The sequence below is a fragment of the Mixophyes fleayi genome, chromosome 5 (genome assembly GCF_038048845.1).
Source record: "Mixophyes fleayi isolate aMixFle1 chromosome 5, aMixFle1.hap1, whole genome shotgun sequence".
Lineage (NCBI taxonomy): Eukaryota > Metazoa > Chordata > Amphibia > Anura > Limnodynastidae > Mixophyes > Mixophyes fleayi.
In genome coordinates this window covers 59,748,832-59,762,545 of record NC_134406.1, presented here as the reverse complement: position 1 = coordinate 59,762,545, position 13,714 = coordinate 59,748,832, and the positions used below count along the sequence as shown (strand labels likewise).

Below are 13,714 nucleotides of genomic sequence, written 5' to 3'. Positions count from 1 at the left end.
CTAGCTTTTTCAACAAAATCTCCCTGACCATCTGCAAAGTTTCAGCACAAACTTGTACACACAGTTCAGCTGGATAGTTTTGTTCTGTTAGCACAGGAACTTATAGGTACGTTAGATAGGACAAATAGGCTGTATAACAGCACACTACATGGAGTGTATAGCACCATAAACACCCTGAAACAATCTGTGGCTTAAAGCTCCTTATTTTAAAAAAAGAAAAACAAAACAACGTTTTTGATTTTTACTAATATTATTTTTAAAAATAGCAGCACAACGCTACATGCACTTGTTACCTTTATATAAAGTGATTTTTTTTTTATTTTATTTAAATGTTCTGTAAGTTTGATGTTTATGTTTCATTTTTGTTGCAATGTTAGCTAGGAAACCAAGTTTAATAGCTAACATTGAAACAAAAGGAATAAAAAAAAGTTTCTGATCACCCCAGCACCCATTTGCAGACCACCCCTCAAGGATACTTATCATTCACCTCCTAACCACATAAATCTCATGTGTTCTTTATTATTTTGTTCCTGCTGATTACACTCAACATCTGTATGGTTTATATGGTTCGCAAAACAAAAGCCAATTTTGCCAAAATGTCCACCAAATATTGACTATGTCCTTTTAAATCTAAAATAATAATCTAACATAACGACACAAGCACTGGACTTGTACACCTGGTTGTCCAAATGAAATAAAAAATAATAAGCATTAATATGCCAGTCTGATGTATAGAATGCAAATGTGGTTTATAATTGCTTTAGTTTTCTGTGGTAGATATATACAACACGTGATATATATAAATAAATATATATATATATATATATATATATATATATATATATATATATATATATATTGAGGTCGAGCTAAGATGAACCTTTGCATACGAAACTGAACTGGGAGGGGTTGATGCCTAGACGTGAGCTTTCATTGGCTGCATTCATTTGCCGTGGTGCAGGGGTATCTCTAATCATATTCAGCATGTTTTGCACAAGAAATGTCAGCCAGAAAGGAATATCTGCTCTCTTCGCCAAATTATTCCACAACAATGTCATGCTCGGAGAGTCCGGCTGCGAACTCATTCCTGGTGGACTCGTTGATCGGCGGGAGCAGAGGAGAGGCTGGGGTCTATTACCAGGGCAGCGGGGTCTACCTGCCACAGGCATCCGAGGTGTCTTATGGGCTACAGAGCTGTGGACTTTTTCCCGTTTTGAGCAAACGAAATGAAGGTATCATCCCCCCAAGTAACACAGCCCCCACATCTCAGAGCTATGCCCCAGGAATGGAGGTCTGGCTAGATGCCCCAAGGTCCTGTCGTGTGGAGCAATCTGAAAGCCAAGCAGCCACCTCCTGCTCCTTCACGCAGAATATTAAAGAGGAGAACTCCTACTGCCTCTATGACTCGGACAAATGTCCTAAGACTTCAGCTCCAACTGACCTGTCCACTTTCCCAAGGGTTAATTCTGAGGCTAGCCCTGGCCATAATGCCAGCTCTGTCCCAGTGCCAGGCTACTTCCGCCTCTCCCAGGCGTATGGCTCATCCAAAGGTTATGGTGCTGCTGGGCACATTGCTGCTTCCCAATTTGCACCACAGCCTCAAGTTCGATTTGATCAGTCCCTGTCTTTGTCCTCAATGCCCGCAGAAAATGCAAGGAAAGACAGCGAGGACTCGCCCCCTAGCAAGTTACCCGTTGCAGCGCAGCAGAGAACGGAGGAGGAGGTGCACACGTCTTCATCAGGGGCTGAGGACTCCTCTCCGGCTCCTTCTGACAGCAGCAAACATTCCCCGGAGAAAGACACCGGAGGTGAGCACTCACACTCACTCTTCAACGTGAAATTACATCACAAAGGGAAGGGGCATGTTACCAGAGATCACAGAGGAAATCTTTTTATTATGATCCTTTGAACTATTTAATAATTGGGCGTGAGTATGTCATAAAAATCATGTCCATCCTAAACTTTACACCACATACTTAACTGTGCTTTGTCCTAGAGGAAGCAGGAACCCCCTATAAAATAACAGTTATTTATAGGACTCCAATTCAGGAGAACTACAGGCGCCACAACAAACATCCCATCAAAATATGACAGTAAATAGCCCATGTATATGTGTTAACTAGATGTGAGCTGCTCTAGATAATGCCGAACCCTACACCAAAGGCTGAGGCCTGTATTCCTTATCTCATTATCTCTAGATAAACTATTTCTGCCTCATTAGTTTACCCTTATTCTTCTAACCAGATAAACAGATATTATACAGAGAAATACATAGAGATCACTATAATCGTGATATGAGTGTTCACGTGTATTTATATGTATATATACTGGGATAGGATATAGTGGTGCAAGAAATATCACATTTTTATTTTAAATTTATTTAATCAGTTTTCCCGCTAATATCAGGAGGAGCAGACAATATAGATATATTATAAATAAATTATATATAGATATATTTATGTACATACACTTATACTCGAGATATATATATCACTATATATGTACACAAGCGAAAACACATTATTTTCCAATTATGTGATACATTTTTACAGAAATTAAAAAAATAGGAGCAAGTCCCATAGAATAAAAAAAAATGGCTGGTCTTCACTTAAAGTTGGGGATCATTACTAAACGCAAGTCTGTGGATGCTCCTAACTAAAATAAAAATAAGTAATGAACATAACAAGAGCAAATGAGAATGATGTGTAGTAAAGATAAAGTATAAAGAAATAACCTATAAAAATAATAATAATAATAATAATAATAATAATAATAATAATAATAATAACAGTAGTAGTAAAAATTATGTTGTGTAATAAGCAAGGCATGTATATAGATAGATACATATATATATATATATATATATATATATATATATATATATATACACAAACGCAAATGCCTTTATGTAGATAAATATTATATCTTATATATTGTACACAGACACATATATGTCTATCTATCTATCTATCTATCTATCTATCTATCTATCTATCTATCTGTATTTTACTTATATCTGTTATTATTATCTGTTATTATCTGTTGACTTATGTCCTTATGTCATTCTTAATAGGAAACTCGAAAGGTGAAAATGCTGCAAATTGGTTAACAGCTAAAAGTGGACGGAAGAAACGCTGCCCCTACACCAAGCACCAAACTCTGGAACTGGAAAAGGAGTTTCTGTTCAACATGTACCTGACTCGTGAGCGGCGCCTAGAGATCAGCCGCAGTGTCCACCTCTCAGACAGACAAGTGAAAATCTGGTTTCAGAACCGCAGAATGAAACTCAAGAAGATGAACCGAGAGAATAGAATCCGGGAGCTCACAGCCAACTTCAATTTCTCCTGATGACCCTGCACACCTTCTGTTGTCCCTTCCATTGTATCACAGAGCCAGTACTCTTCCACAGTGGTTTCATTTTTCCTCACCTGAATGGATTGCCAACTCTGTACATTACCAGTATGATCATAATCCCACCCAGCTTTCTTGTTAATCTGGGTTTAAAGCCATAATTGCACACATGTCTTTAAGAGCTTTTTATTATTATAATAATAATTATTATTTTAAATTTTTTTATTCTTTTTTTTTTAGATTAAGATATTTTTTATGAAAAGCAGTCTCAGTGTTAGTCATCATAGAAAGAGCAGATATAATTTGTTTATTTTAAAGTATTGCTACATCTGGCATTGATTTTTTTTTATGTTTGTAATCAGCAAATGATAAGGTTTTACATTGACTGTTAAGGCGTAAATGAGGCCATAGGAAATACCAATTCTTACATTTTATTAGGTTGAATTAAATGGTCCTTATTTCTCCAGGAAAATAAAAAGAACTATTTTATTCTTCAGTAATGTAATAAACATGACCCAGGACTCGTGATCTGCCATTCGCTGGTTTTAGACATATCCTTAATGTATGTCTGTTTAGGTTTAGAAGGATTATAAATGGTTACCTCTGGTAACAACAGAAAAGCACACCGTAGATGGACCTTCTTACTTGTGTTGTTTAAATGTACTTCAATGTTTAGTTCTTATTATTGGATATCGCAGAAGCTGACATTGGGAAGGGAAATATCCGCATTCCCTTCAAAATACTGTGAATTTACATGCTTTAATTTACAAAACTATAAGTACTGAAAAAAATGAACTTTATATATGCAAATATGTGTAAATGTTTATTATTATTATTAAAAGGCCAATGTTTCTTAGACAATTGCATTTTACGTTAATATTAATGTACAGTACGTTTTCGATCCATGGACACCGTAACCCACATAACGTAATATTGTTATGCTGCTGTGTGTGAACAGGCCATGTTTATGTTTTTCAATGAAGAATCAAATAAAATGCAATGAATCCTTCGTACTTTTTTTTACTTCTTTTGTGGCTGTTTATCCTTAGGTTTTATTTTATCTTCTCAAGAACTTTTACAACAGCACAAGTTGGCACCCCCTCCCACCCCCCCTCCTGCAATTACTATAGGAATCCATTTAAATATTACCTAGACAGTCGTAATTTGTCTGGGCTATATAGCAATGGTGCTGTTAGGTTTGTCGGCTTTTGTTCACTTTTATGACTTGCTAGTATATCTGGATTGTTGCAGACCTAGACGAGTGCTTTCGGTTGTGCAAGGATCCGCTTAGAGAGAGGAAGCAGCTAACAAGAGACGATGGGATTGATTTTTTTTTTTACTCTGAAAAACAAGAAGCTGTTCCACTTCCATCTGGGAAAACATAGCAGAGTCCCCAAATGACATTGACGAAGGTGAGGTTGTTTGCGCAAAGCGTACTCTTTTTACGCAGCGCGTATTTGGCACTTGGTGTGGCTATATTATGCGGACAGAAATTATTTCTATTTATTAATCGATTTGTACACCGCTCCCCTTAACAGACAAACACAAGTACAGGCACACTCACATTTGTTCATCCCACCACTGCACTGGGTTCGGTTTAGGCAGTGTTTGTATTAACCCGTTACTTTTATTGTTGTTCTGTGTTTCCAGTACATGTTTTAGCCTGCAGGGAGTGAGGCACTGAATGATTACACGCCTACCAAACTGTGGGACTTGCTAGTGTGCTTGTGATTTTCTCCTCATAGCGGATCCTCTTCTAGGAACTTTGGAGGTCGCCAATCCTAAAGTATTAGAACAGAGCTGGCGTGTGATTTAGGTAGTTTCATGTTGTTGGGGCTCCACCTTTCTCTCGACAACAAGAAACTGCCTTAGTCACATCAGTGGAAATCGTCACCCAGGTAGAAGAAGCCCAGTGTTGTGGAACATAGGACTATTGTGTATATTCCTGCGCATATGTGTGTTCGTCTATGTATGTAGACACAGAAATGTTGTTTTTATAAATTCAAACGAGCATAGCATTGTTTACATTACTAGGTCCCTGGGGTATATCAATCGTTAAATAAAGATTAATAGTCATATTGTATTATGTGTAAAATTATATGTATAGGAAGATTGCAAAGGCTCGATGTATATACTTTATTTAGAGGTTATAGCAACAGCACAAAGCTATTTCACAAGAAAATCAGCCACGAGATGCGAAGTGATATATATTAATGATCATATTCTTTCTAGGTGGTCTTCAAATTCACACACAAATAAGGGGGGCATCATTAGGAATGATTATGAGAGAAACCGCTGGTGAGCTGGCTGTAATAACGGATCCCTGCTCACAAGGCCTAGGTTACGATCATTATTACAATGAGCCTATAGTCTGACATTTCGGAGAGCTTCCCCACCAACACAACCCGGGAGAAACCATACTTCAAAATAAAGCAGACAGATATCTAAATATATAAGTCAATTACAAAATAAAAACACAAATGTTAAACATTTCCAGGTCCAAATTAAACCATCGTTTTTTGCACGTAATTTACATCTTACAGAACAATAGCTGTGAAAACCTGAATATTTTATTGTGCAGATACATATTATTTAATTATATCTTTATCTTAGAAGTAAAACATAGGTCTGATGCTAGCATACTTCTATAGGCGTCATATTTTTTAACAATTGTGCTATTATTTATTAAATGCTCTTAAAGATGTACAAGTGTGCACTGTATTTACTAAATAAATGTGTATAGCTACCTTAGAAAGATTTTCAATTAAACTTAAAAGGTAAATCAGATCAAATTGTATTTCAAAGGTAATTGTATTTTTTATTATAACTACTATTATTATTATTATTGTTATTATTATTATTAGTATTACTATTTAAAATATAATATATTCTGCTACTACTACTATTGTTGCTGCTTCTAGCATTACTATTAACTAGCAATAATATTGTGTGCCATGCATCGACAGTACTAGGATTTTTTGTTATAACCTCCCACCGTGGCAAATATGTTTAGAGTATTATTGTTCCCTTCATTACTGATACATTTTTCGTAAATACATGCAAAAAATATCAAGTGCAATATATAAGATAATGTAATATGACTTTATTTAACGCTACGAGAATGCCTAATATGTTTGCGTTATCTAAATGCGCTGTTCAGTCTGGTTGTTGCATTTGCACTGTAATTAATAAGGTACGGGGGGGGGCAAGTAGTGAATTGTTCACTGAGGTAGGTCTATAGGATATTTTTTATTTTGACAAGACATGTTTCAAATAGTTTTAATACCAGTTTGAATGATCATACCTTTGGGGCATTTTTTTGTTTCGATAGTATAATTACTGGTTGTGGACAGTAGAGGAGATTTGTGCTCCATGAAAAGTATTTTATTTCATTTTTCTAAAATTAGATCCGTGCAAAATGACAAGAGCCATTTTATATACACAAAATACGATATTTACATGAAATAGACATGTACTATAATATTATCGCATCTTTCAGCTTTATGCACTAAAATTAACACATCATATATAGATAGATAGATAGATAGATAGATAGATAGATAGATAGATAGACTGATCGCATTGAACGTATAACAATGGACTTGATCTGACGGCTGTGCTCAGTTTAAACAATGTAACCATCCGCCATTATCATAATTATATTTTTTCACATGCAACTATAAGGACTGTGCTAATTTCACAACTGCAACGTTGCCACTTGTAATGTAAATTCAAATAAAATATGGTGAGCGTAATATAGTTTTATGACCAATGGTAAATATCTTCAAACTAAAGTAAAGGTTTCATGCTAGAGACTTTTGTATCACGCCCTGTACATTTTACCCACACTAATCCACGCCCTAATTTCCTTTCCTTTGTATGTGTCTAGCCCTCACTTGTGGTCTTTTTTATTATCGTTATTTTATGGGATCGGGTTTACACTGTAAGCAAGTCGCTCCCACCCAGACACACACAGATCCTGATCCCATGCAGGTATAATGTGGAGTATAGAGTATATAGGGAGGCATCGATAAAAAGTGTCCTATTGTGATTCTGCCAACCCTTCATTTCTTTCCTAAAGGCTTCATGTTTTTCCCATGGCTGCAATGCAGCTACTTTATGCCTTTATTGTCTTAATACAGTTAATTGGTTGCACACTCGAATTATTCTGCCAGAATTATCTGTGGCAATCTTCATTTATAAGTCATGAGTTTCTTATGCTGCTTAGTAACATATAAAATATCAATGATATAATGCATGGTTCACACAGTGTCTGCAGACATGTTGATATTATTTTCAGAGTACGAGATGAAATCATATTTGTTGTTTAGCGTCATTTGGTCAAACTAGCTCATTCCCAGATGTATTGGCAGCTTCTCTGTGGGAGACATATTATATACTTGTATTACAGGGCTGCTACTGGGTGCGACCTATACAGGTTAGTATTCCCTGCTTAAGCTGAAAGCACAATACTAACATGTAATTATTGCAAGCATGTTTGTATCCCAGTATAACTGCTGAGAGGAAATTGGGATAAGTGATCAATCGCACAGTCTAACTTGACTTACATGTGTATTTAAGGGACTAGTGCAAAAAAAATAAATCTCGATGTATATGTTTACTGTTTTATATTCTTTATATGTATAAAGGATGTGTATGGATGATTTCCCATCAACGAGTTTCTATGGTGAATACCTACATCCTACTGTGTGATTAATAAGGATGTAAAATAGTCCCTGAAATGGTAGCAAAGAACAATTTGATTTTTTAATCTCAGTTGGCCACAAATAAAGGGGACTATATTGTATAGCTCAAATATCCTTTTGCATAAAAAAAACCCCATATGGCTTTGCTATAAAAAAATTATGACTAGAAAACACTGACCCATTAATAGCTTGCGGACTGATTTATACCTTATTGTCCTGCTGCACAGTCACATGGCCTCAGCAGCCAATAGGAATGCAGTCTGCCTTCAACTTATTAGGTGACTGTACTTCTTTGTAGGACCAAGTTGTTACATGAAATCTGCAGTTTCATAATTTCAGGAGGTCGTGCTCTGCTCAATAGCAATGTCGACTTCTGGGACTCTGAGCAATTATTATGTGGACTCTTTCATAATTCACGAGGGTGATGATCTGGTCCAGTCTAGATATGCATCTGGCTCCCTGGCTCAGCCACCAAGGCAAGCAGCATTGGGAGAGCACCCTGAATATACTCCATGCAGCTTTCAGTCTAAAACTTCAGTGTTTAGCAGTCCATGGAACCCAGTGCATCCTCAGACTGCTAGTAATGTGTCCACTGTGTACCATCCTTACGTGCATCATCAAGCACCAATAACAGCCTCAGATGGCAGGTATATGCGTTCTTGGCTGGAACCCATGCCCGGATCATTGTCTTTCCCAGGCTTACCATCCAGCAGACACTACGGTATTAAACCTGAGCCGCTCTCCAGCAGGAGGGGGGACTGTACTACCACGTTTGATGCTCACACTCTGTCTTTGTCTGATTATGCCAGTGGCTCTCCGGCTGACAGGGAAAAGCAAACGAACGACGGTGCGTTTGCTGCCAATAGTGGAGAAAACCTAACAAATAGCGAGAAGCCTCCCATTGACCCAAGTAAGTAGCCCCGACGTCTTTGTATGTAAATCATTGATGTACTGTATAGTATAAATTCAGGGAAGAGATTATGGATCTTGCAATATGCAATTGATGCTGGTGGAGAATACTCTGCTGGGCTTTAAGTACTAAGTTACAGGGCCATATCAATTCAGGAAACACAGTGTTGTATTACGTTTGCATTGTTGTGTCCTGGCATGTAAGTTATATCAAATATCACTCAGCAATTACCATACAAATTGCAAGGACAATGAGATATATAGAATGCTGCAGGTGAAATCAGATGAGGTATATAAAATCTGGACATTTATTTTGCAGCTCTGGAATATAAAGTGGGCGTGGGCTTATGTTTATTATGAAGATTTTAGGATTTTCAGTAATTCTGCAAGCAAGAAAAGCTGTCGATGCATTGGTGCACACTTTTTTTTTATAGGGCATTGTGACTTGAAAAATGTCCTCTCTGTTCTCTACAGACAACCCAGCTGCTAATTGGTTGCATGCAAGATCCACCAGGAAAAAACGATGTCCTTACACCAAACACCAGACACTGGAGCTGGAGAAGGAGTTTTTATTTAATATGTACCTTACAAGGGACAGGAGGTATGAGGTGGCCAGACTGCTCAATCTTACAGAGAGACAAGTTAAAATTTGGTTCCAAAACAGAAGGATGAAAATGAAAAAAATTAACAAGGACCGTACGAAGGACGAATAGAGGAATGGCTCAGGGAGTTTTCCAAACAAGCAATGCTACTGTATCAAGGCCTCTTTTATTTCCTCTGACAAAGTGTGTATCATGTTAACAAAACCCAGTACCACCACAGTCTTGGTGTACCAGTGCTATCAAAGAGGTACTGTATTTCTTAAATTATTTCATGAATAATTTAAAGGGGGCATTAGGGGTGGGCTGGAATAGAATACAATCTACCTGTTCTACTCTACGAAAGAAAATGTTAAAAAAACTACCTTACTATTGTGCACAAACTATATACTGATTGTATGCTCTAGCGGAGATGTAGATATTATAAGTATTATTGTTATTATCATTTGCTCTTTGTGCGGCAGGAAGGTCTGCTGGTATACTTGAATAATGTGTTTCATTGTAGGTCATCTATTTGTGACGCGATTTATGTGCGTGGGTGTTGTACAAAACTGCGACTGTTTAAACTAGGACTGAATTGAACTCAGGTTGTTTAATATAAGACTAGATTTAGAGTATTCGCCTGTAATGTCAATTGATGTTTCCCTATATATAAGACAGCTAACCTGTAATTGTTGAAAGTATGTGGGATATGTAGCAATCATAGGTCTCCAACAATTTAGAATTAAGTATACAACGAGGCACACTTCTTAAGAGTGTATATAGTCTATAGTCCATGAACAGATATTTGGGGGACAAAAAGCCTGAAACATGGTAACAGAGCAGATGTCAGTCTTAATATATATGTATATGTGTGTGTATATATATATGTGTGTGTATATATATATATATATATATATATATATATGTGTGTATATATATATATATATATATATATATATATATATATATATATATATACACACACACACATGGAGAGTTAAGGGTCTTCTACCTAAAGCTTGTGTTATGTTCTACTTATTCACTGTATTGAAGTTAAATTTAGTTAAATTTATTAGGAATAATAAATTATACACAAGAAAAGTAAATTGGTTATATTTCTATCTCTAAACAATAAAAAGTAATTTATGCAGAACATGCTTTTTATATTTTACAATAGTTACCTCATGGCCTGTTGACCAAATTGTTGTGTTGAAATGATATTTATCTTTTTTCTTTTCGAAATAAAAATATTTTTTGGGTTAGTTGTGACATGACTGTTTATGTTCTCATTTGCTAGAACTGCCCGTTTACTTAGTTTGTTATGTAAAATATTCTCGTGTACGTATGTTAGAATGTGATTTATATTAGATGTATTATAAAGATGAATGCTCAGACATTAACAACCTAAAAAATCACGAAATCAGAGATGGGGCTAGTAGATTTAGAGTATTTTGTGCCAAGTCAAAATATTATATAACTATAGTTTTAACTGCAATGCATATTTGAAACAGACAATAGTGTTTGTTTACTAAATCTATATGTACAGGTTTAATGTGCAACATGTATGTGAAAAGAACAATTGAAAATGAAAAGAACATTTGAAAATGACCACATGGTTGATCCACTATACATTTTCCTGTAGTGTCGAAAATAAATAAACAAAATAATTAAATATTACCCTCTGGTTATCCCAGTCCTCACACGCCATCGTGTTTCTCAGTGGGGGACATATTGGACTTCAATTTCCTCAAAAACATCCTTGAAAGCCAAGAGGTTGCATTTTGCACATTCAGAGAAATGCATAGTTTGAACACAAATATGTTAAAGCAAGCTAGATCACTCAAGTCCAGACAGAGGATGTTGTATGGAAAATGCTGGGCCATATAATGCAATAAAAGAAAATTACTGCTCTAACCGTTTATGAAGTGTAAACCGCTGCAGGCTTTTCAGCACAATCTGGAGGAGATGCCAGCAGTTCTACAAGTCTGCCTAATTGCCCAGGGAAATCGTGGATTTAAAAAAAAACAAACAAAAACATACATCTATATTTATATACATTTGTCAGGAATACTTACTTTAACTAATAAAGTTGGATGTGCTGGTTATCACAATAATTGCATCTGCTTTTATATGGATAAAAGAAGAAACAGTAATTGCTGTTTGTAGCAAGAAAAAAAAAAAAAGTGAGAGAGGCTGAAATAGTAATTGCAGCTTTTTCCGGGCTCTGAGCTGTTGGGACGCCCTCTGTTGTTATAGACAGAAAGGAACTTCAAAGAATGGACACTAAAAGTGTATAATAAATGGCTGGTCTGCAAACTGTCTGGAATTCGCCTCTTAATGACTTTATAGCTGTCCAGCCGCAATTAAGGTTTTCTACAGAAGCCTTTTCATTTGTTTTGTCTGGCGGATTTAGATAATGTGCAGAGCGGAAATAACTATCTCTCATTGTTCTGAGATATTGAAATCTCGAGGTTTTTATAAGTTCAAATATTTGCTTGTGCATGCTGCAAAATATCCCCATGCTACTTAGTTCTCCAATGGAAGTGCTATTGACAAACATGGTAAAAATGCAAAATACATGTACATACCCCATCTAACCAGCAGATGGCAGCATAACACCATTCAATGCTTAGGTTTTATATATGACCAAACTTAAAAAAACACAATGTTTTGTTTAGTTTTCTAGGAATGGAATACGTTAATATTTATTGTCATAATATTTACCCAGAATGTTTTTTTTTCTTTCTAAAAACTGTTCTAAATTCTCTAATTTTTTATACAACACATTCAAGGGGAAATATTCACACCGTCGACTGAATGATGACACCATTACAGAATACATATTTCTTGTGTGTTTCAGTGCTTTACTCAGCATGTTATCTTGATTTGCACTTGTTTACATTATATACAGTCTATGTAATATAAATAAATAAGGTTTAATACTATATGTATCACAGCCCAAAGTGTACTATAAATACATGTATATATGTATCTTTAAATCACATGGCTTCAACTATGTATCCTCTGCTTCCATATCTATTTTATAAATATTGCTAGATAAGGTATTTACAAATTACCTAAATAGTTCACGAATAGATTTATCGGTACACTTATGCAAGCATATAGTAATGCGATCGTCTATTGTATATAACAGAGGAAACAATGTCCAAATTGGAAAAGGCCATCGACCATAATTTTTCTAATTTATTAAAGTAAATTTGATCTTCTTTGCATGCGTATATATATATATATATATATATATATATATATATATATATATATAACATTATTATTTATTTATTTATTTTATTTTCATCTGCATTCGAGGTGCTACTTATTTTTTCTTTTTATTGATGTGGAATAATTTATTACTTTTGAAATGAATATATATTAATATATCTAGACACAATTTTAATTATTTTTTGGTCTTGTTTTCTTTTCCCAAGGGCAAGTGTCAAATATCTTTAAAATAAAGAAAGAAAATTTGATTGGGGTTTTGATAACTTAAGGGTTAAGTACGGCCTACTATCCACATTTGGTAAGGACGGTCGTTGAAACACGTATTTTTTTGTTGAAGGGAATGAAATTTGAGTACAACATATATTACAATCAGTTCATATGAGCATGTGTAAAAAAAAACAACATTTATTGCAACATACACATAAAAATGGTCTGGTGGATACACTCACCCGCTTTTTACCCACGCAGAGTTTTGCAAGATATGGGCCTATCCATTGCAATTGTTTCAGTCATTGGTAATATGTTAGGGACTTTAACTCGCTGTCAAATTATTAACCAATAAAATTATATTTCAGTCTTGTGTGGTGTTAGATTGGTTTGTTTATTTAGAATTTAGGCAATGTAATAAATGCCAATATTGTACAACTATTTTCAGCATGTATTGTTCCAGTGACATAAAAAATATATATTTACAACAAAATATATTTTAATTAGTGCAAATGTATTGAAACCACGGAATACACCTTTAAACCATTATAATAATATATTAACTGATCTTTCATAGCATACAACTCGTGCAAATATGTAAGAAACGCAGAGATTAGTGCGTGGGAAGCCCTTTGTACAACAGACGAGCAGGCTATATCTTTTTAAGGTAGAATTTCCGGAACAATCCCATTGAGCGTTTCAACTTTATGATGTGCAATA

The 13,714-nt window shown here is 35.4% G+C and overlaps 2 protein-coding genes across 2 annotated transcripts; both read left to right on the top strand.

The window, feature by feature from the left end:
- The first annotated feature begins 904 nt into the window (after positions 1-904).
- On the top strand, positions 905-4,348 carry HOXA10 (homeobox A10). Its single transcript, XM_075211259.1, has 2 exons — positions 905-1,808; positions 3,074-4,348. The coding sequence occupies exons 1-2, from the start codon at positions 1,001-1,003 to the stop codon at positions 3,346-3,348; spliced, it is 1,083 nt and encodes a 360-aa protein (XP_075067360.1). The 5' UTR covers positions 905-1,000; the 3' UTR covers positions 3,349-4,348.
- Positions 4,349-7,648: 3,300 nt separating this feature from the next.
- On the top strand, positions 7,649-10,452 carry HOXA9 (homeobox A9). The gene is made up of 2 exons (XM_075212271.1): positions 7,649-8,967; positions 9,441-10,452. Exons 1-2 carry the CDS (start codon positions 8,421-8,423, stop codon positions 9,677-9,679), a joined length of 786 nt encoding a protein of 261 aa, XP_075068372.1. The 5' UTR covers positions 7,649-8,420; the 3' UTR covers positions 9,680-10,452.
- The last annotated feature ends 3,262 nt before the right edge of the window (positions 10,453-13,714 follow it).